This window comes from Epinephelus moara, chromosome 21 (genome assembly GCF_006386435.1).
Source record: "Epinephelus moara isolate mb chromosome 21, YSFRI_EMoa_1.0, whole genome shotgun sequence".
NCBI lineage: Eukaryota > Metazoa > Chordata > Actinopteri > Perciformes > Serranidae > Epinephelus > Epinephelus moara.
This window is the reverse complement of record NC_065526.1, coordinates 22,731,148-22,750,992: the sequence shown is the minus strand read 5'-3', so window position 1 is coordinate 22,750,992 and position 19,845 is coordinate 22,731,148. Positions and strand designations below refer to the sequence as shown.

The following is a 19,845-nucleotide window of genomic DNA, read 5'->3' as shown; positions in this document are numbered from 1 at the left end:
TATTGAACTTATTATGATATTCTAAATTATGGTGATGCACCTGTATGTTGTACACTAGATTGAGATGGGTATTTGATATATAATGCACTGGGCAATAAGAGCATCCCTCCTATCTATCTGAACACTATTCAGTGACTTGAAGCTTTAAACCACATCAAATAATGTTGTTACATTATGCAGCGCTTTATTCACTTATTTGAAGAGTACATGACCTCACGTTTGTGTCGTCTATTTATTTGTTTAAAGGGGTCTCTTTACCTCAGTATGTCTCAGTGAAAATGGGTTTCTAGAGTCCTTACAATAGAAAATCTCTCTCCCTCTTCTCTCTCTCTCTCAAAAGACCATTATTGTTGTACTAGACCTACTAGTACAAAATATCCTGCCACAGAAAAATCACCTCACTGTATAGGATTATGTACAGCCTACTATAAAGTAGCTACTATCTAGAGTGTTCCAAACTGATGTTAAAATGCATATATTTTTTTAGTCAAATAATGTGAACATTTTCTGTAGCTGTGATTTAGACCAGAATTTTGTGTTTTGAGCCTGAAACTGATATGGGTTGATCAGAAGTTGCTTTATTTATTATAAATTGGAAAGCTATTTACAGAACAGCTTCAGAATTGAGCTTCAGAACATTTTTATTCACAAGAATATTGTAACTATTTTTACAACTTTTGAAATTAAAGTTGCTATTGTTTAACAATTGTTTAATAGCTTGAGATCAATGGTTTTGAGTCAGATATCTATTTAAAGAACAAAACAGAAACTTCAATGAATAACCTTTAACACAGGCATGCAGTAAATACAAAGTTAAACTATGAACGTATGAAGAGTTTTCAGTCTTTATAAGTACTGCTTTTTTTAACCACACAACTGAATTGTTTCTGCAGGGAAGTGTTTTACAGTGCAACCATGACATGACTGAACAAGCCATTCCACGAAACACAACAAACAGTAGCTAATGTTGCAAAATGTTTTCAAAAGATTTAAAGCATTTGAGACAATCTGGCATCAATTCTCGTCCAGCATTTGCTTTGGAGACAAAAAAAAAAGAAAGAAAAAAAAAACAACCCAAGGTCAGCATTATGATAACTTCCCTGTTGTGAATATTACACAATACTTTAACTGAGACACAAGATGTGTCAACACTACTGACAGACATTTATGCAACTCCTAAATCCTCTGTGAGAAATGCATGGATGAGGACTTAAGCTATATGACATCTCTGAAGAATACCAACAATGAAGATAACTCTAACAGCCTTTGCACTCATCATCCAAACATTACATTGTTTGGCTTTAGACGGTACAGTATTTCAACTAAGATTGATCTAGATGTGCCCTCTACTCTTTATGTGAAACTATTGTGTCCTTAACCATGTGTCAATGTGCATGTTGTCGGTGTGTGTCACCTGCGTTACATGAATTCCTGTATATTTGCAACAGTTCAGTATCTAGGTGACTGCAGTTTCATTTATCTATATGTTGCAGACATGAAATGGTTGGAACTTTGTTTGCTTATTAAATTTCTGTTTATTCTGTTTTTTGCATTATTGTTTAATTATATGAAAGCGACTAAAACAACCCCTGTGATGGACTGTGCAATTAGCTGTAGGATTTTCTGATTTCTTCTGCAATAAATATTTAGAAGTATGTAATTCTTTGTCAACAGATTCACCATTTCAACTGACCAACAAGGACACTGGTTTTTGTTTGGTTAAAGCAAATAACCAATGCAATGACATACGCTGGACAACTGATGACCGACTTCTGGTTCAACAAAAGAAGAAATGCCTGGGAGTCCAGGGGAAAAGTGTGGGGAGTGAAATAAGCCTCTATGATTGTGACGAAAACAGTGACCTCCAAAAGTGGGAATGCAAGAATGGAACAGTGCTCGCCCTTAAAGACCAGAAGCTCTACATTGAGCTCACTGCAGATAACACAGCAGTTCTCTCCAAAACAGTAGGACCCAATAACCACCTCACAATTACAGGGACGCCCAACGGTGCTTGTACAAGAACATATAGAGGTACAGTATAAAACAGTGTTGTTTTGAAGGACTTGTACTGGTAACACCAAATCATAACCATTTTCATAGAATTTCAAATAAAATCACAAAGATGGCAGTTTCAGAGATTCTTATATAGATTTACATGTTACCTACATCCAAGAGAAGATCAAACTGGTAAACGACTACCCATATGTTGCCATATACTTCGAATATACCATGCAGTCATAATTGTTTAATTATTCTGCATATAAATTGTGGTTAATATGAAACACATATTTTCAGAATTCTATCCCGCATTTTAAGTAGAATTTAGCATCACGTTTTGAAGTGGTTTATCATGTGTTGTCATAAGAGGTAATTAACTGAATGTACACATAATCTAAAACTAATCTTGACTTTGTTTTTATCATTCTTAGAACTCTACACTATTGATGGAAATGCAGCTGGACTGCCGTGCATGTTTCCCTTCTACTACAAAGACCAGTGGTTCTCAGACTGCACCACACTTGACTCTCCAGAGAAGACTCTTTGGTGTGCTGTTGAGACCAAATATCAAAGTGAACACTGGGGTTACTGTCCAGTTACCTGTGAGTGCTGCCTGTGAAAACACATGTTCTTTTATACTGTAGTGGGAGAGGGCCATACTTACAATGCTTGTGTATATTGTATTGTCATTATTGTATATAGGAGCCAGTGCTATCAACCTATCTATTTTTTTTTAAACTAAGATTTTCTTTAAAAAAGAAGTCAAGCTAAGCTGAAATGATTCTAACTAGCCTTACTGTAACAGTTATTTTGAAAGAAGCTCAATATGCATCTCAATCTACATCTACAATCAACAGAGAGACACTAGAACACTCTTGTAAACTCAAAACTGTATTTTCAGAAAAAATAAAATCTAAGTTATCAAGTAAAATAACCTAGAACAAACAATTACTAAATGTGCACACTGACATTTCTGCCTTGATTTCACTGAGAAATATTACATGGTCTGCTCTAAATTCGCCATTCCTCAAATTTGTCCAGTTGCTTATAGGGTTTTAAAAGTTGACAAATCTTGCGAAAAGTCAGGTGACGTCTACAGGCACCATCTGATCGAGAACCTACCACTAGCTTGTAGTTAAGTCAGCCTGCATAATTTTATTAAGAGAGAAATATACCGCTTTAGGTTGCAGGAAGAGAGTTTTATACTTTGAACCAAACATAACATAACTATGTTTTGTATATGCATTTATAGCTAAAGATGACTGGACTAAACACCCAACAACAGGAGCATATTACCAGCTCAACACACAAGCAGCTCTGACTTGGGCCCAGGCTGACGCCAGCTGCAAACAGCAGGGTGCCTCCCTGCTCAGTATCACCGATCCTCATGAGCAGGCTTACATAATAGGTAAGTTAACTATATACTAAATGTACTGATAAAGAGAGTATGTATTTAGGCAAATACAAAAATTGTAGTGTTATTTGTTTTTCAATTAATATACTAAAATGTTAAAAAGATTATTTTAATATATTTTTAAATGCTATACTTGTGATGGTATCTGAATGTCTGAATAGATACTGCTGTGTTGTCAAACTAAACAGAAACGTTGAGCCTTACTAATATTTACTGACACAGGTAAAGACTGATGTCTTTTTGTCATTGTTGTTTTTCATGTACCCAACAGCACTACTAGGTCGTAGGGGCATTAAGCTTTGGACTGGGCTGATCCTGGATCCACAACATGGCTGGAAATGGTCTGATGGGAAGCCTTACCGCTATCTGAAATGGGACTCAGGTGGGTTTGTGCTCAACTTTAATTCTTTGTGTTTCTATTCTGATATACAGTATATTAAAGGCTTATATTAAGAGGAGGTCTTCGTTGCTGTTTGAAATCAAAGCATTCAAACTTGCCCCCCCCTTTTCAACTAAACGAGACTGCAGCTGTGGTCAACCCAGCTAGAGAATGAATGAAGACAAGGAGTGACTCTGATGAGATCAAAGCAGTGAATCAGTGAAATATAACCTTATTTTCTGATTGTTTCATACCAGTTACGTTCCAAAGCCCATATAAGCAAAAACTGCAGCATTAATTCAGCCAAAGGGCAGGCTTCATCCTGTCTGCTTGACTCTTCTGCTCTGTGTGTGGCTGTTGTGTAGCTTCTTGATCAAAAGGACCTTCCCGTGCTAATTCCCAGGTCATCAAATGTAAACACATTGTCACGCCCTCTCTATATGCACAAGACACCATTTGGTGTCTCTATTTGACACACAGTTTAAACACATTGTAAAGTGGTTAATCTTATGAAACGGTAGGGGTTAGGTTTTGGCAACAAAACTACTTGGTTGAATGAGTGACGTCCATATATAAATGATGTAAATTTATACTTTATGTTAAAACAACATTGACTTTTGGTTTCACGTGGCACAAACTGCTGTCCTGTTTTGTTTGACCCACCTCCTGCCCTCCCTCTCACTCTTCGCAGACTTTTTTGCTTTTTATACATCATCATTTGCTCTCGATGTCAAGTATTGCTGCAGATGGGTTTACACTGGAGTTAGCTGAAAGCCCTGTGTGTGTCAAAAACACTAGAAGAGGGGCATGACAAAAGTGTTGGTATTTGATGACCTGGAAATCAGAGCGGGCTGAACAGACACACAGACCTGCGGACCACATCCACAGAGCAGAGGAGAGAGATGGAGACTTCTATTTTATTTTAACAGTGTTGAAATATTGAGCATGAACATGACAACTTGTGGTTCATGGGGGAGTTAAGTGTGAGACTATGAAACCGAGACAAATCTGACAAGCACCGTCTTGTTTTAGGGCATCCCGTTTCTAATGTTGCACAGAACTGTGCAATTGTCAATCCTGCTGTACAGTACTCCTGGCAAAGCTCACTCTGCAGCAAGAAATTTGGGTATATCTGTTACAGTGAAGAGGCCGAGATATTGCCTACACAAGGTAAAGAAGAAGATCTATTCTATTCTGCTCTACACATCCCCTCAAAACTGTATAGCTATGTTATGTATTTGACTAAGTCCTTATATTTAATTTTTCTTTTCATGATCAGCTGTTGAGACAGGTTTTTGCTCAAGACCTTGGATTCCTTACAGTGGCCACTGCTTCTACCTTAATCGTACTCAGAACACATGGTCTGATGCTCAGAGAGAGTGTCATACCAAAGGAGCGGACCTAGTCAGCATGCGTGATGTGAAGGACCAAAGCTTTGTCATGTCTCAACTTGGATACAGTAAGTGAAAAAAAAATCAAATCAAAAAAGGTTTATCTTTAAGGAAGATATTGTTACAACAAAGAACATCCCTTTAATCCCTAAGATCTGGTTTTGATGTGCTGCCCTGAAAAGCTACCTCAAAAAGAATTTACAATCTCCAGTCATTCATTGTCATGTGCTGGGCTGAAGTTGACGTATCCTGACACATCTTTTTCATGATCACTTTAGTTACTTGATGACTGTCTAAACCAGGCATGTCTGAAGTCCAGCCCCGGGGGCCAATCTTTGCCCCCGGACCAATTTTAAACAGTCCTTGGCTTGACTTTCAAAATATACTATATGTGGCCTGCCACACAATATTGGTTAATCAAGCCAGATCACTTTGCATTTTTTCTGTTCACCTCAGGATGGCAGGACATCTCACAGTAGTTTGTAGACATGTACTAAGTAGAAACTATGCAAACATAACTACCCTTCAAATGCATGGCCTGTGCTTTCCTCTGCACTTTTTCTCTGAAGGCCAGTATTACACTTTTGAAACATTTCTTCGCAATGATGTTAATCACCAAGATGCCAATTTACACGGGACTTCTATCACATGACCTCTGTTTTCGGTCAAATATGGTAGGTCATTTTTGGTGGAATATCTACTTGACAAATTATGGACATGGCAGATTCACATGGGATTATGATCACACACCATTAAAACAAATTACTAGAGGTATGCAGGTAATACTCCTCCCCTGTGAATAAGGCTTATGTTATTATATCCACAATATTGATGATTAGTTATTAAAAACTCACTGTGTTAATATTTTGTGAAAACACCAAAAGTCAACCCGACAATATTATCACACTATTGATAGAGGTATTCAGTCAAAAATATGGTGATAATCGATATTCTCCGTATCACCCAGCCCTTATACCATGTGCAGATGAATGAATGAATGAATGAATAAATGCATGAATTAATGAAAAATATTTTCCTTTTGTCCGTGTCTGCAGCATCCACCGATGAGCTTTGGATTGGACTGAATGACAGAAAGACAGAGGGACTGTTTGAGTGGATTGATCATTCGACTGTCAGCTTCACTAGCTGGGAATTTGGGAAACCTGCTGTCTCCACTGATCTACAGGATTGTGTTCTCATCAGGGGAGAGGTAAGGAGCATGTGTGGGAATGGTGCACCTTTATGTATATACACAAAGATACCCTAAAAACAAAGAGAGTAACATCAAATTTCATTTTTTTAAAAATCAGACAGCAGTATGTGTTAAATCGAATATATATACATATTAAAGTAGTAGTAGTAGTATAGTAGGCTTTATATATATATACACACACACATATATATATAGTATGTATACATAATTGTCAGTATCTAAAACATGACATTAAATTTGTGCAGTTTTAAGACTTTGGCACTTTTGATTGACATGAGATTTACCAGTGCATCTACTGTAGTACCCTCCAGTACATCCAGTCTCCAAATAAATAAATATTTAATGGTACATTATTGCAGAATGGAAACTGGGCTGACCGTGTGTGTGAGGAGAAACATGGCTACATTTGTATGAAGAAGAGTGCCTCAAAACCCACTGGAGATGAAGTGGAGCAGGACGTGGGCTGCAAAACTGTGTGTTAAGTTTACTATTTTTTTTTATCTATTTCCACTAACTGAACTTATATTTATATTTGAACTTCAATGCTTTTGGCCTTTTTTAACTCAGTGTTTTGCAGGAGATAAAGTTGGCAAGGTATCTTGTGAACACAGTCTAGCACTAGTTTCAGTGCCAGACATTCTCTCACTGAGAGCAAAACGAAAACAGCTAAAAGGCCATTGAATATCACATTTAAGAGGTAGACAGAAACACAGCATCAAATAAATGCTAAAGGTCCCCCTTACTATGTTGAAAGAGTAGTATGTCAGGGATTTTCTTCAGTGTGTTGTGAAGTTCCTCAAAGTGGTCAAAAAAGTAAAAAAATAATAATATTAATCGCTAAATTTAACTAAAATGTTTACCAAACGTTAGTCGACCAGAAAGGCCATTAGTCGGCAAGATTTCATTGGCCACTTAGTCGCAGAAAGAAACGAAAAAACTTGAAACTCTACTCGGAGCTGCGCCTTGTCAAAATGAAACCTATATGACTGGACCATGTGGGAATATAATTTGAAAGGACAGACACAGGAAGTGGCCACGCTCAGCAGTCAGACAGGCATCCCATTACAAACTAATCACAGCCAACAGATATGTTTCCCTTCTTCCGTAAATATTCAGTCAGTGATAAACACATTTTTAATTGATTATTTTAGTGCAGGGCTACCCAGAGCTTTACATCTCTCCCACAGACAATAGGCCTACACACTTATTAACAGCACCAGGAAGAAGATCAGCTCTGCACTCAGGATTTCAGGTAAATAGGCGATACAGTGCTTGTGAAGGTTGCTTAACAATCGCAGACGCAACCTGCCACCATGCTATTGAAAGCTGGCACAAAAAAGGCACAAGAGTAGAGGCCAAACTCACATTATCCTGGCAGTTAAAGATGTGGCATGTGTACAGCCCCTAATTAACAACACTGGTACCTGCGGTTATTCCACAGGCTAGTTAATAACATGTTGGGCAGGAAATCCAAAGTGTGGGATCATTTTGAGAAGGTGAAGGACGAACCCAAGGTGCTATGTAAACTCATCTTCATTGGTCGACTACAAACATGATGTATCATGTGAAACATGGAAGTAGCTACATGCCCATTAGCCACTTAGCACAGTCATTACTGCTTTGCCGACAGCGTCATTAACAGGCGGCTCGCTCAGTGTGTGACGTGCACTTGTAGATAAAATATAGGCCTATATTAATGAAGGTTCATTAGTACGGTTTTGTATTTCTCTGTAATGTAGTACAGTGTTAACAATGTTACTGATACTATTCTTTCTCACACCTTCAACTCAAACCATTGTGTTGCCCCGCCCAAAATATATTATTTCATAATCAAATTATTATAGTAAACATGCGGCGACTAGTGGACTAATGGCCCTAAATGATGACTATTGGTTGACTAGGAAAATTCTTCATCAGGGGCAGCCCTTACCCGATTATACTTTATATTGCACTTAGGCCAATTTTTTTTTTTTTTTTTTTAAATATCAACATTTATAGCTTTATAGCAGATTAGAGCATTGTTATTCTTTTGCTGACTGTGGCATATCTGTGAAAAATCATAATTCCAACGATCCAGGGTTGGAGAAGACATGGCTCGTACTGCTACTTTATAGGGAGACAGACCAAAACTTTTGATGAAGCCAAAGATGACTGCAAGAGCTCAGATTCTTACCTCGCTGATGTTTCAAATGGGTAAGAACATTTATTTTTACTCCAAATTTTCTGAGCAGTAGTTCATGTCAGATGTTCAATGTGGGATTTAAAAACATAATTTCGACGCAAAGATTTTGTTACTGTACAACATTTGGTGACATAAGAAAGACTGAAATACTAACTGTATAAATTTTTCCAGGGTTGATAACGCATTCCTTGTTAGTTTGGTGGGGATGAGACCAGAGAAGTACTTCTGGCTAGGCCTCTCAAACCAGAAAAACACTGGTCAGTTTGTGTGGACCAACACAGACTCAGTGAGGTTTACTCACTGGAGCGCTGAGATGACAGGTATTGAGATTTTTTTAAACACCACCTGTAAAGTGTGGCAGAAAGTGGCTTAGCAGTTTACATTTCACCATTTCTCCCTCAACAATACAAGGTCACCCACAGGGCTGTGTTGCCATGTCAACTGGGGTTTTTGCTGGTCTCTGGGATGTGCTGCCCTGCACCAATAAGGAGAAATATATCTGCAAACACCTGGCAGAGGGGGCAGTTTTAACCCCTGCACCACCCACTCTCTCCCCTACCTTATGTAAAGACGGCTGGACTCAAATAGGATCAAGAAACCTTTGCTTTAAGGTATAGTCACACGTACACTAACCTTTTCTATTAGTAGCAATGGTGCCTGGTGCTCAGGAGGGAGGATGGGTCATTCACTAATTAGAACATTGGCAGTTTGACGCCCGGCTCCTGCAGTCTGCATGTTGAAGCGTCCTCTGGACTGAAATGGTTACTGGTTTCACAAAAAAATCGTGATAAAATTCCAGACTGTTATTACCATTTCCAAATATAGTTATTATTAAAACTGTGTTTGATGACTGCACTGAAAAACTCGGTAAATACCGTCTGGCATCAACCAAGTTGACGATACTCTCCCAGTGAGTGTCCCGCCGAGAGAAAGAGAGACAGTGTGCGTGTGATGGTGACACGAAACAGTGAGGCTGCGGCAACTGGAGCAGAGAGTATGAAGCTAAAGGTAGCAGTTCAGTGACTGTACAGTTTAGGTTATTTGTCAGTAAATAAATGCTACAACTCCTCAAGACCCTAGCCAAGTTCCCGTGTCTTGCTTGCCACCTGCTGATTGGAGTGAAGGGAGTTAGTCCTAAAGTTAGCCTCCCTTAAGGTTGACTGTTAAGGTGGACCAGCTTTTCTCACTGCTGTGACAATCTCAGCTACGTTCATACACTGGTAGCCTCAGCCACCGGAGGACTAGAGAGGCATCATCCAAATTTAAGGCCATTTACCATGAACAATTGTCAGGACTCAGGACTGAGACAAGGACAGAGACCAGGGGTCAGATGTAAACGATGCATCAGCACAAAAACCATGCGTTTCGCTTTTCCCATATGTAACTGATATTTACGCAGAATGTGCCATAAAAATGTGCGCACTCACTGTGCACCTATTTCAGATCAGGAGTAGCTACATACAGTTTTAGGTAAGATAGCTGCAGGTGTTATGATAAGGAGGAGATTAAAAAGAAGTTGAGAGTTGGGTAATGTAGTATTTAGGTTGTTTGCCAGTTTCACGGATTGGGTTATATTTTATATAAATGTCCATGAGAGGGAGGAGTTCGAAAGCCATCTCCATCTGCCTGCTCTCACAGCTTGTCTCTCTCTGTCAGTGACGGACTCAGGATGTTTGAAGGGCAGGAGCAAAAAGGAAAAAAGGGCACCTACTGCATGACATGGGGCCCCATTGATGTGCAAAAAAACAAAATTTGACTCTCTAAACATGCTCAAAAACTCACCAAAATTGGCATGCATGTCAGGACTGGCGAAACATTTGATACAATGAAAAAATTAACCCCAAAATGGGCTCTCTAGCACCACCTAGACACACTAAAATGGCCACTGTGGCCCGTAGGAATGTCGTAGAAAGATTAAACCAAAAGTGGCTTGTTCGTCTCATCAAGACCTACAAATCACGCGCTGACACCCCTGACCTAAATCCAACAGGAAGTGAGCTAGTGCCTCTGAACATAACATGAGCAAATGTGGAGAAATTCTCAGCTGTGAGCTAGAGTGGAGAGGGGTCTAAAATCATCTAAAACTTTTGTAACTGTCTACGTGAGCTGGAGGTCGAAACGGCGGGAGTCCAAGGTCCTGCCCAACGCTGCTTGCAGCTTTAATTTCTACTAATTTTGACAGTAATCTTGTGATAAGACATTGACTAAGATTCTAATGGGTATGACTGTTAGTAGTTGTAACTGATTTTGTTCAAAAATGATAGCTTGTAATTTTAAGGCTTGCCGTTGTTTGGAAGACATTTAACATAGTTAGTAGGCTGAAGGAACATAAACAGAGAGAAATGCCGCTGCTAGGTGCATATGGGGAAACACTGAATAGGCACACATACAAAGAGTGCAAAGACAACAAATCAGTGTTTGCTTGTCACACTACCAAACCATGTCAAACCTCTCTGTCTTCTGTTCAAGCATTTTGAAGCTTATAATGAGAGAGCAAGGACCTGGTTCCAGGCCAGAGATTACTGCAGGACCATTGGAGGAGACCTGCTCAGCATCCACAGCGAGGAAGAGCTAAAAGTCCTACCGCATAGGTACAGTATGTACCTGGCAAAGTACAAAATTAAGAGAATACAAAGTTTGTTGCAGCAGAAGATGAAGGTTGATTAGTGTCCAGCAGAGCACTGGCAAGTGTTCAGCAGAAGTACTCTCTTAACATTTATCAAACAAGTTTTACACTTGAATGATCACAATAATAATCGTATTATATAATCACTGTCCATTATAGCAGTCAAAATGCCTGGATTGGACTTAATGCCCTTGATCCTGTCACCGGTTTTGTATGGAGTGATGGATCCCCAGTGAGTTAATACTTTTCTACTTCAATAGTTAAAACAATCACTTTTTGGTTAAGGACAAATAGATAATACAATTATGAATCAGTGTGTTTTCTTTGTTTTTGTGTACAGCTGCAGTTCCAAGACTGGGAGGATGGAGAGCCAAACAACAGAAAAAATATGGAATATTGTGTTACATTCGGAAAGGGTCGGGATTATGAAAGTGGGTCTTGGAATGATGAGCATTGTGAGTCGCAGTATGGATGGCTGTGCCAGATCCGTATAGGTAAAATGAGAGACTGCAACTCTTTCTTTCTCTTTTGTTTGGTTATTAAGTTTTTAAAGAACAGCATGCCATTCTGAACCTTTGCTGAAGGTTAACTGAGCATGCTTGACCTTCCAACAATGTCTTTGTCAAATTTATATAGGTTAGCAAAAGCTGTTTCCGAATTCAGGGGCTGCAGCCTTTAAAAAGGCTTTGCTGATTTTCAATCTTATTTTCAAGAATTAAAATCAATAAGACAGCAATAAAATAGACAGCTCAGATAAAATCAGGGTATTTATTCATTCATGTTTTGTAACTGTTTATCCTGGTACAAGGTTGCGGGTGTGTGGGAGCTTATCCCAGCTGTCTCTGGGTGAGAGGCGGGGTACACCCTGGACAGTTCACAAGGCTATCACATTAAGATAAAATATAATGCCAAAATTACTAGTTAGGTTTAACATAGAAGACCAATACGCTAAAGAATGCTATTTGTAGTATTTTCGGGGCCAACAACAAGAAGCTCAGTTTTGTCAGAATTTAGTTGAAGAAAGATAAGTGAGGTCCAGTCTAACAGTTGCAGAGAGTGTCTAGGTTACTGCAGTTATCCACTTTACTTAAACATATAACTGAGTGTTGTCTGCATAACAGTGTTAAGATATACAATGAAAGCCACTGATTATCTGGCCCAAGGAAAGCATATACAAAGAGAAAATGATAGGACTGAAGATTTAACCCTGATGCACTCCATATAACAGTGGAGCAGATGAGGATACATAGTTACCTACAAAATCCAAAATTATCTATCAGACAGATATGGCTCAAGCCACTCTAGGGCTTTCCCTTAGATACCAACACATCTGTGTAATCAATTATTTCGGGTAGTAAGATCAATCGTATCAAAGGGATTTCTTACATGTGTTAAACCAAAGTGGATTGTTCCCCTCATCAGCCAGCATAAGAATGTCATTTGTGACTCTTTACAAAAGTTTCAGTTCTGTGTTTCCAGTACTTTAGAAATAAAAGGCGATTTTTGAATTAGTCTAAAATTGTTCAGAGCCGATGGAGAGAGGCCAGTTGGACACAGATGTACTGAAATGATCAGGGATGTAGCTGGAGCTGAGAGACAGGTTTATAATACTAAGTACAGGGGGGGCAATGACAGGTGGGACCTCTTTCAAAAAAAATGGTTGTTAAAATATCAAGACAGGAGGAAGACATGCACAGATGAGAATTTGTCTCAGTGAGGCTGTTCATGGTAATGGGGGAATTTCAGTAAATTTAGAACACAACTATCCAACTTATTTTCAAACACGGAAGTAAATAGTGATCAACTTCCGTTTTTTTTGTGCGTGACTTCCAGTCAGCCACTTTCCCTCATGCTTTCCCTTACTGGAGCTAACGGTGCAAGCTAATTTTTTTTCAGTTTTCAGTTGTTTATGTTAGAAAATCAGTTAGTTAGTTAGTTAGTCTGTGTATTTTATATAGATAACTGTGCCCACTTTTCCGTTATAACGGAAATCTATTCCCTCTAAACGCGAATAAATCGCACGTCAATCAAAAACTATGAACCAAAAAAGCACAATCTATCCCGAGTGAGACAAACTGCTTGATCCCCGTCTCCAGTGTACCAGCAGAGAACCTGCAGAACCGAATCAGCGAAAAAACACACCGGGCTACACAGCCTCTCTACCTGAGCAGCTGAAGCTGCTGCTCGCACCCTCGACACACAGACGGTGCTTCTGCATGCCAGCCAAACGTGTGCGCAACTGTGAGAAATAAATATGTGAGGTGTACGCTGCTTTTCTATTTTTTTTTTCTTTTCTTTTCTTTCTTTCTTTCTTTCTTTCTGTCAGTGACATACACTCCTAACACAGGACGGCTTGTTTTTATTGACTGAGTTGATTATTAAGCCATAGTGATGCGCAGATTGGCTCTGATAGCACCCGAATCAGCATGTACGCATCAACCATCCAGTCGTTACAACATGATTGAGCTAGCAAAGCAATTTTGTGTTGCTATGTGTGGTATTTATTCAGTTTAGGGAAATCACTTTGTCTAGAAAGCATCACTGGCTGCAGCTGATAGGGACAGCTAACAGCAGCAGCAAAGCTAACATCAGGACGTCATCTGTTAAAAGCCTCCCGTTGTCGGATACGACATGAAACTACTCCAGTTTGCTCAATCATGTTGTAACTAAGACATCCGCTGGAAAAAATATTAGTAATAGTTATTGAGTTACAGACACCGCTAACGGCTAACCGCTAGCCGCTAACGGTTAGCCCAGCTAATCTACGATAGCCATGTTATTAATTACATACACAGAAATAGTAACGTTTGTTCAATCATTGTGTTTATAGACTTTACAAACATCAGATTAGTCTAAACGGTGATATAGTGACGTGAAAAATGCGAGATATATATATATATATATATATATATATAAAAAATCGCCTTGTTGTTTACCTTGTTTACCAACAAGCTATATAGCTAAACTTTGTTGAGTTTAGCTATATATATATATAGCTAAACTCAACAAGGTAAACAACAAGGCGATTCCCATTTACACAGTGGTCAAGAGTGCTGGACCGGAAGTGTCGCACAAAAAAACGGAAGCTGGCTGCGTTCTGTTTTGCCTCCGTGTTTCCGTGAAAAATAAGGTGGATAGAGATCACAAGATGGGAATGGGAGAAACGTGTTGGATCTGATAGCGTGGATATTGTTGAAAATGAATAATTAATACAGTTCACAATCTTCAGTTGAGGTCTCATTCGAGACAAGGTCTATCCGAGAGCAGGAGTTTATAGTCAGGTGTAAAGTGAATTCGAGGTCAAGAGTATGGCCTCAGTAATGAATTGAACCAGAGACATGCTATAACAGGTTACAAGAATCAGCAATGTTTAGCTAGCTGTGGATATTAAAATCCCCTAAAATAATGATTCTTTCATGATTGAGGACAATGGAGAATAGATATCTGGTTAAAAGGCTGAAATTTGGTTTTGGGGGACAGTAAATTGAAATACTGCAGGCTCGGTTTTGACTTTAACCATTAAAATCTCAAAGCACTGTAGGTTATCAATAGTGATTTGTTTAAACAAAAAAAAAACTATTCATGAGGGTTGATTTCAAATAAATTGCAACAGTTCCCAGCTTTTAGCCAGGTCTTGACATGCACCACACTCCACTCCGGCAATCATCACACACAAACACACAGCACAGTGGAGGGGAAGAGAACCTGGAGCCTGCTCTTTATCATCCCAAAAGCATGCTCTATACTGGAGTGTGAAGCACTCAGCTCCCACATCTCTTACTGGCCTCTTGTAGGGAGTAATGAGGGGGAGTGGGTGATGGAGGCACTAGTACACCCCGTACGCAAGGATAAAATGCCGTGGAGGAGAGCAGAGTAAAAGGCAGAGTGGGCTTTATAGAGCACTCTGGAGTAGTGGACTTACCAAGGCCAACCCACACAGGTGTCTATGAACTGGCCCTGATGGTTACATACAGCCTGCACTATAATGGATGCGAACAGTTTCCTGTGTCCTGAAGAGCTGGCTATCAGCACCACTTTGTGGCTTGATTTGGTTATGACAGCCCTTGATTGCAACAGCAGCTATCCCGGAGGCCTTGCTTCTTGCTAGTCGTGCAGACCCATGAGACACTGCCCTCGGGTCTTCTGTGGTCTTCAGGAGGTGGATGACCTGGTGATTGAATGGCCACCACTTCCTTAGTGAATCTGTGGACAATGGAACAAGGCAACCCAAACACTCTGGAAACGACCCCGTAGGAAGCCCCACTTGTGAGCCAGAACAGATACACCAGGGTCTCGATTGTTGCACCACATCGGTGTCTTCCATCCCAGCACTGCCAAGGACTCCCTGGAGCCTGTTCTTTATCATCCCAAAAGCGGCTTGAATCAAACTCAGACCGGCCAGTATGCACCGCTGCAACTTCAACTCAGCTCAACTCAAATTTATTTATAAATCACATTTAAAAACAACTCACATTGACCAAAGTACTGTACAAAAGAAATGACATGCTAATGAACGCATACATAGGGGCAACATAACTGTCAGGTACACCGCTTACACATTTAGAGACAGAACACACACAGGCATGCATCAGGGAAAACCACATCGGGGGACTCAAACGCTACTGAATAAAAGTAGGTTATGGGCCTGGACTTAAAAGAGTCAATGGTGGGGGCAAATCTGATTGGGAGGGGGATGCTGTTCCACAGCTTGGGGGCAGACACAGCAAAGTCACGATCACCCCTGAGCTTAAGTCTGGAGCATGGGACAGCCAGGAGCCCCAGGTCAGCTTACCTGAGGGACCTGGGCATAGAATAGGGATTTAGAAGGTCTGAGATGTAGGATGGGGCCAGACCATTAAGGGCTTTGTACACAATTAGGAGAACCAAAGTCAATTCTGAACTTTACTGGCAGCCAGTGGAGAGAGGCCAAAACAGGTGTGATATGGTCCCTCCTCTGGGTACCTGTGAGGAGCCTAGCATTCTGAACCAGTTGGAGGCGGGACAGAGAGGGCTGACTGATACCAGTGTACAGAGAGTTACAGTAGTCCAAACAGGAGGAGGTGAGAGCGTGGGTGACTATCTGCAGGTCTTTGAGGGAGAGAAATGGCTTGATTTTGGCAATTGTGCGGAGTTGGAAAAAGCTGGCTATGCTCAACTGGGCACTGCCAACTATCACTCCAGGGCACTATTAAGTGTTCTAAGTATAATTTTCCTCTGTGTATGTCCTTACAGGGGTGATTCCAAAACCACCTCCAAGCCCTGTTACTCCTGGTAAGTGGGCCCTTTTTTTAATATAACCACATAGAAGGACTGCAAATACATGTTTAGTCCAAACCTTATTTTCTGTTGTACAGTTTAAATTTGTTACAACTGTTTGTCTCCAGCCATGCTAGCAGCCTTTTGGGGCTATACTTAAGCTAAATGCCAGAATTAGAACACTAACCAGTCCACAATGACAACATGTTGATATAAAGCAGATATGTTTACCATGTTCACCATCTCACTGTGTCTTAACCAGCAAATATTTACTGATTAGTCTTGAAGGGAGGTAATGTCATGAGTGCATTGAACAGTTTTTTTTTCCCCAAATGGTGGTGCTGGATATTATGCGACCTCCAAACATATTGTACTTTATCCTAAGGTGAATATGAGGTCTGTACCAAATTTCAATGCAAGTGCAGTTGATGAGACATTTAAATCAAAGCCACAAATGTGAATGTCAGGTTGGCACTAGGGTAAAAGTCAGGGGATCGCAGAAGTTAATAGAATACATCAACTAGAAATGATAAATGTCTGCACATATCTACACAAAATGTTAAAATATGTAACTGGACAAGTAAAAACTTTTACTTGAAATACTGGGAGTGCCAGGGGAGTACCCCCAAGCTGGCCACCAATGTTGTTAGACATTGCTATTCAGTTGTGATGTCAGGTGACCAAAATTTGGGGTCAACAAAAGTAAAATGCTAACATCAATTTGATGTAGAATAATGGTGACAGATGATAGTATTTTGTAAGTTTAAGGTTGTGTTGTCAAGTTATCAAAATCCAGTGTCTCCCAAACATCTCATGCCAACAACATCCTGACATATAACAGCAAAATTTAGTATGGTCAACATGAATTTCATCCCAACCAAAAATTTAACATTTGTCCAACTTAAGAGCCATTTCTTTCTGATTTGATATTGACATCCATTGCCAGCTGGGCAAAGTCAGTAGGAGACCGGGAGTGAGAGCCATGTCATTAGCATGTCTAAAAAAGAAACCAAAATCTGAATCTACATATATAACTTAATAAATCATATATTTCTGTCATGTTTTTAGACTACATTACAAGATCGGATGGATGGATAGAGTGGAATGGGTCTCAGTATTATACTGATACTTATGGTAGTGCCATGGAAGATGCACGTCGCTATTGCCAACGTGAGCATGGTGACTTGGTAACTATCAACAGTGAAGCTGAAAGTGTCTTTCTATGGAAACAGGTGAGGAATGACATCCTACATTACTGACATTACTCATTAGCTATGACATTCAAGCTCAGACCACACTGCAATTTAAGAACTGCTGGTTTTATGGTGTGCCTTTGTCTGTGTGTAGATAGACCACACTTATGAAGATAAGCCTTACTGGATAGGCCTGACCGTAGATTTTGATGGGACATCTGAGTGAGTATGAATTAATAAATGGTGGATTAAAAAAAGAAACCTCAAAGAAAAGTATCAAAACTATGTAACGTATTGGTCTTGTGACCAGTTGAGTCATGTGTTGTCCTCATACACTGTTTATAAAGATGGGCTATATGACAGCTCCCCATTTGCATCTGAGATATTTTGGAAACTTTTAAACAGCTGCCTGCCATGGCTGGTAAGGAAAAACCAAAACAATGATCCCAAATTGATTACAGAGCTCTTGACAGCTAAGGGGGACTGCAGGTTTGGGTGGCAATTTTGTGTGTTTGCCATCAACCTTTTTCACGTACTTATTTATAAGAATTGTTGATATAAAGTATTGATTGCTTTAGCTTCAATGAAGCAGTTGAATTAGTTATTCGAATAAAGAAGAGTTGAGCTTATTACAACAATTTATAACATAAAAAAGATAGATATCAAAGTCAAATTGTGTCATGGATTTGCCTTTTGAGTTTCAACTGCTATCTACTGTGTTCCAAAAAGGTGGATGGATGGCTCTCCAGTGGTGTTTCAAAGGTGGGATGAAAACCAACCTGATTTCAAAAACAATGATGAGAACTGTGTTGTCATGACTTCATCTCTGGGTGAGTAACATAAAATTGATTCATCTTAAAAGGCATAATTTCATATAATGAATTTTTATAAAGAATGCACATTGTCTTTTTTCTTTCTTTCATTGACTTTTTGGGGCTTGCAGGCTTCTGGCATGATTATAATTGTGGGTATGATCACAAGTTCATTTGTAAACGCAATGGCTCAACATCTGCCACTTCCAAGGCCACTGTGAAATCAACAGTTCCTCCAAATGGTGGCTGTCCACAAAACTGGAAAAAATTGAACTCAAAGGTTAGATGTCACTTTTAAGTTTTATAGTTGTTTGTTAGAATGGGAATACGACTGATGTTGCATGAAATGGGTCTTCAATTACACAAAACATTAATTTATATTTAAATAAAAATCTCAACTACCTCTCTTCAAAAAAAATCACACAAAGCTGTTGATTTTTTTTTTTTTTTTTTTTTTTAACCTATAGTGTTACAGCATCATTAATAGCCAGAGAGAGACATGGTTTGGAGCGAGAACACAATGCAGATCAATGGGAGGAAATCTCGCCTCAATTCTCTCAAGACACGAGCAAGGTGTGTTTTGTTTGCTTTTTCATAAAACTTCTCAGAAACAGAGCCATCGCAAAAATGCCCCGTGGTGGCCATGTCTGCCATTTTACTTTCTGCCAAAACCGAATAATGTATTTTTCGTCATATCTTCTCAACCACACATGGTAATACAGAATAAGTGATGTCTACCTCTATGTTTTAATGGCCAGAGATTACAATTATAGGTGAAAGGTGAAAAGTTAAGGTTGAATTCAGTGAAGCGATATGAGAATCACAGTATCTCAGAACCTAGGCTGGACTTTATAACATCATGTCTGTTGCATGCATGTTGCAAATAGTTTAATCCTTATGTTTATTAACCCTGACAAAACAATGACTGTAAAGAGTAGAACAATATTCAACATGACCATAGCAACTTAACTAAAATAATGTATCAAACACAAAGATTTACTCCAAAAAATGTATTTCATAAATCTGTTTATGTTGATGTTAAACCTATTCTTTACTTTCTCTTTCAAGCTTTATTTATAGTAGGGCGCTCCATTCTTTTGATGAGTGTTGTTTGACAAAAATTATGTATTTTGACAGAAAAACGTAAATGATAAGATCATTATGTGTTACATTTTCAGTGTTTTTGGCTAGTAACATGGTCGACCTACCTATCACAGCCCTGTGGATTGGTCTGTATAAAGTAAATGACAATACGTTTCTCTGGACTGATGGGAGACCAATGCAAATCTACAACATGGAGAGGGAAGTAAGTGGACACTGTGATGTTGCTTGTATTATAATGTTAAGTACAAGAGTTAGGAGCTGCACTATTAAGACACTC

General features: G+C 39.3%; 1 protein-coding gene across 1 annotated transcript in view; it reads left to right on the top strand.

The window, feature by feature from the left end:
* Positions 1–1,173: 1,173 nt before the first annotated feature.
* LOC126382746 (macrophage mannose receptor 1-like) overlaps positions 1,174–19,845 on the top strand; it is a 29,125-nt gene continuing 10,453 nt past the window's right edge. The window contains exons 1-22 of the mRNA XM_050032799.1: positions 1,174–1,308; positions 1,675–2,031; positions 2,430–2,600; positions 3,251–3,406; positions 3,684–3,794; positions 4,824–4,961; positions 5,071–5,250; positions 6,238–6,392; positions 6,755–6,868; positions 8,473–8,588; positions 8,749–8,897; positions 8,989–9,188; positions 11,047–11,168; positions 11,363–11,435; positions 11,544–11,697; positions 16,436–16,474; positions 17,528–17,691; positions 17,807–17,874; positions 18,382–18,482; positions 18,596–18,744; positions 18,932–19,037; positions 19,643–19,770. Of these exons, the coding sequence (XP_049888756.1) occupies positions 1,245–1,308; positions 1,675–2,031; positions 2,430–2,600; positions 3,251–3,406; positions 3,684–3,794; positions 4,824–4,961; positions 5,071–5,250; positions 6,238–6,392; positions 6,755–6,868; positions 8,473–8,588; positions 8,749–8,897; positions 8,989–9,188; positions 11,047–11,168; positions 11,363–11,435; positions 11,544–11,697; positions 16,436–16,474; positions 17,528–17,691; positions 17,807–17,874; positions 18,382–18,482; positions 18,596–18,744; positions 18,932–19,037; positions 19,643–19,770 (3,015 nt within the window). The 5' untranslated portion in view covers positions 1,174–1,244. The remainder of the gene's footprint in view (positions 1,309–1,674; positions 2,032–2,429; positions 2,601–3,250; positions 3,407–3,683; positions 3,795–4,823; positions 4,962–5,070; positions 5,251–6,237; positions 6,393–6,754; positions 6,869–8,472; positions 8,589–8,748; positions 8,898–8,988; positions 9,189–11,046; positions 11,169–11,362; positions 11,436–11,543; positions 11,698–16,435; positions 16,475–17,527; positions 17,692–17,806; positions 17,875–18,381; positions 18,483–18,595; positions 18,745–18,931; positions 19,038–19,642; positions 19,771–19,845) is intronic.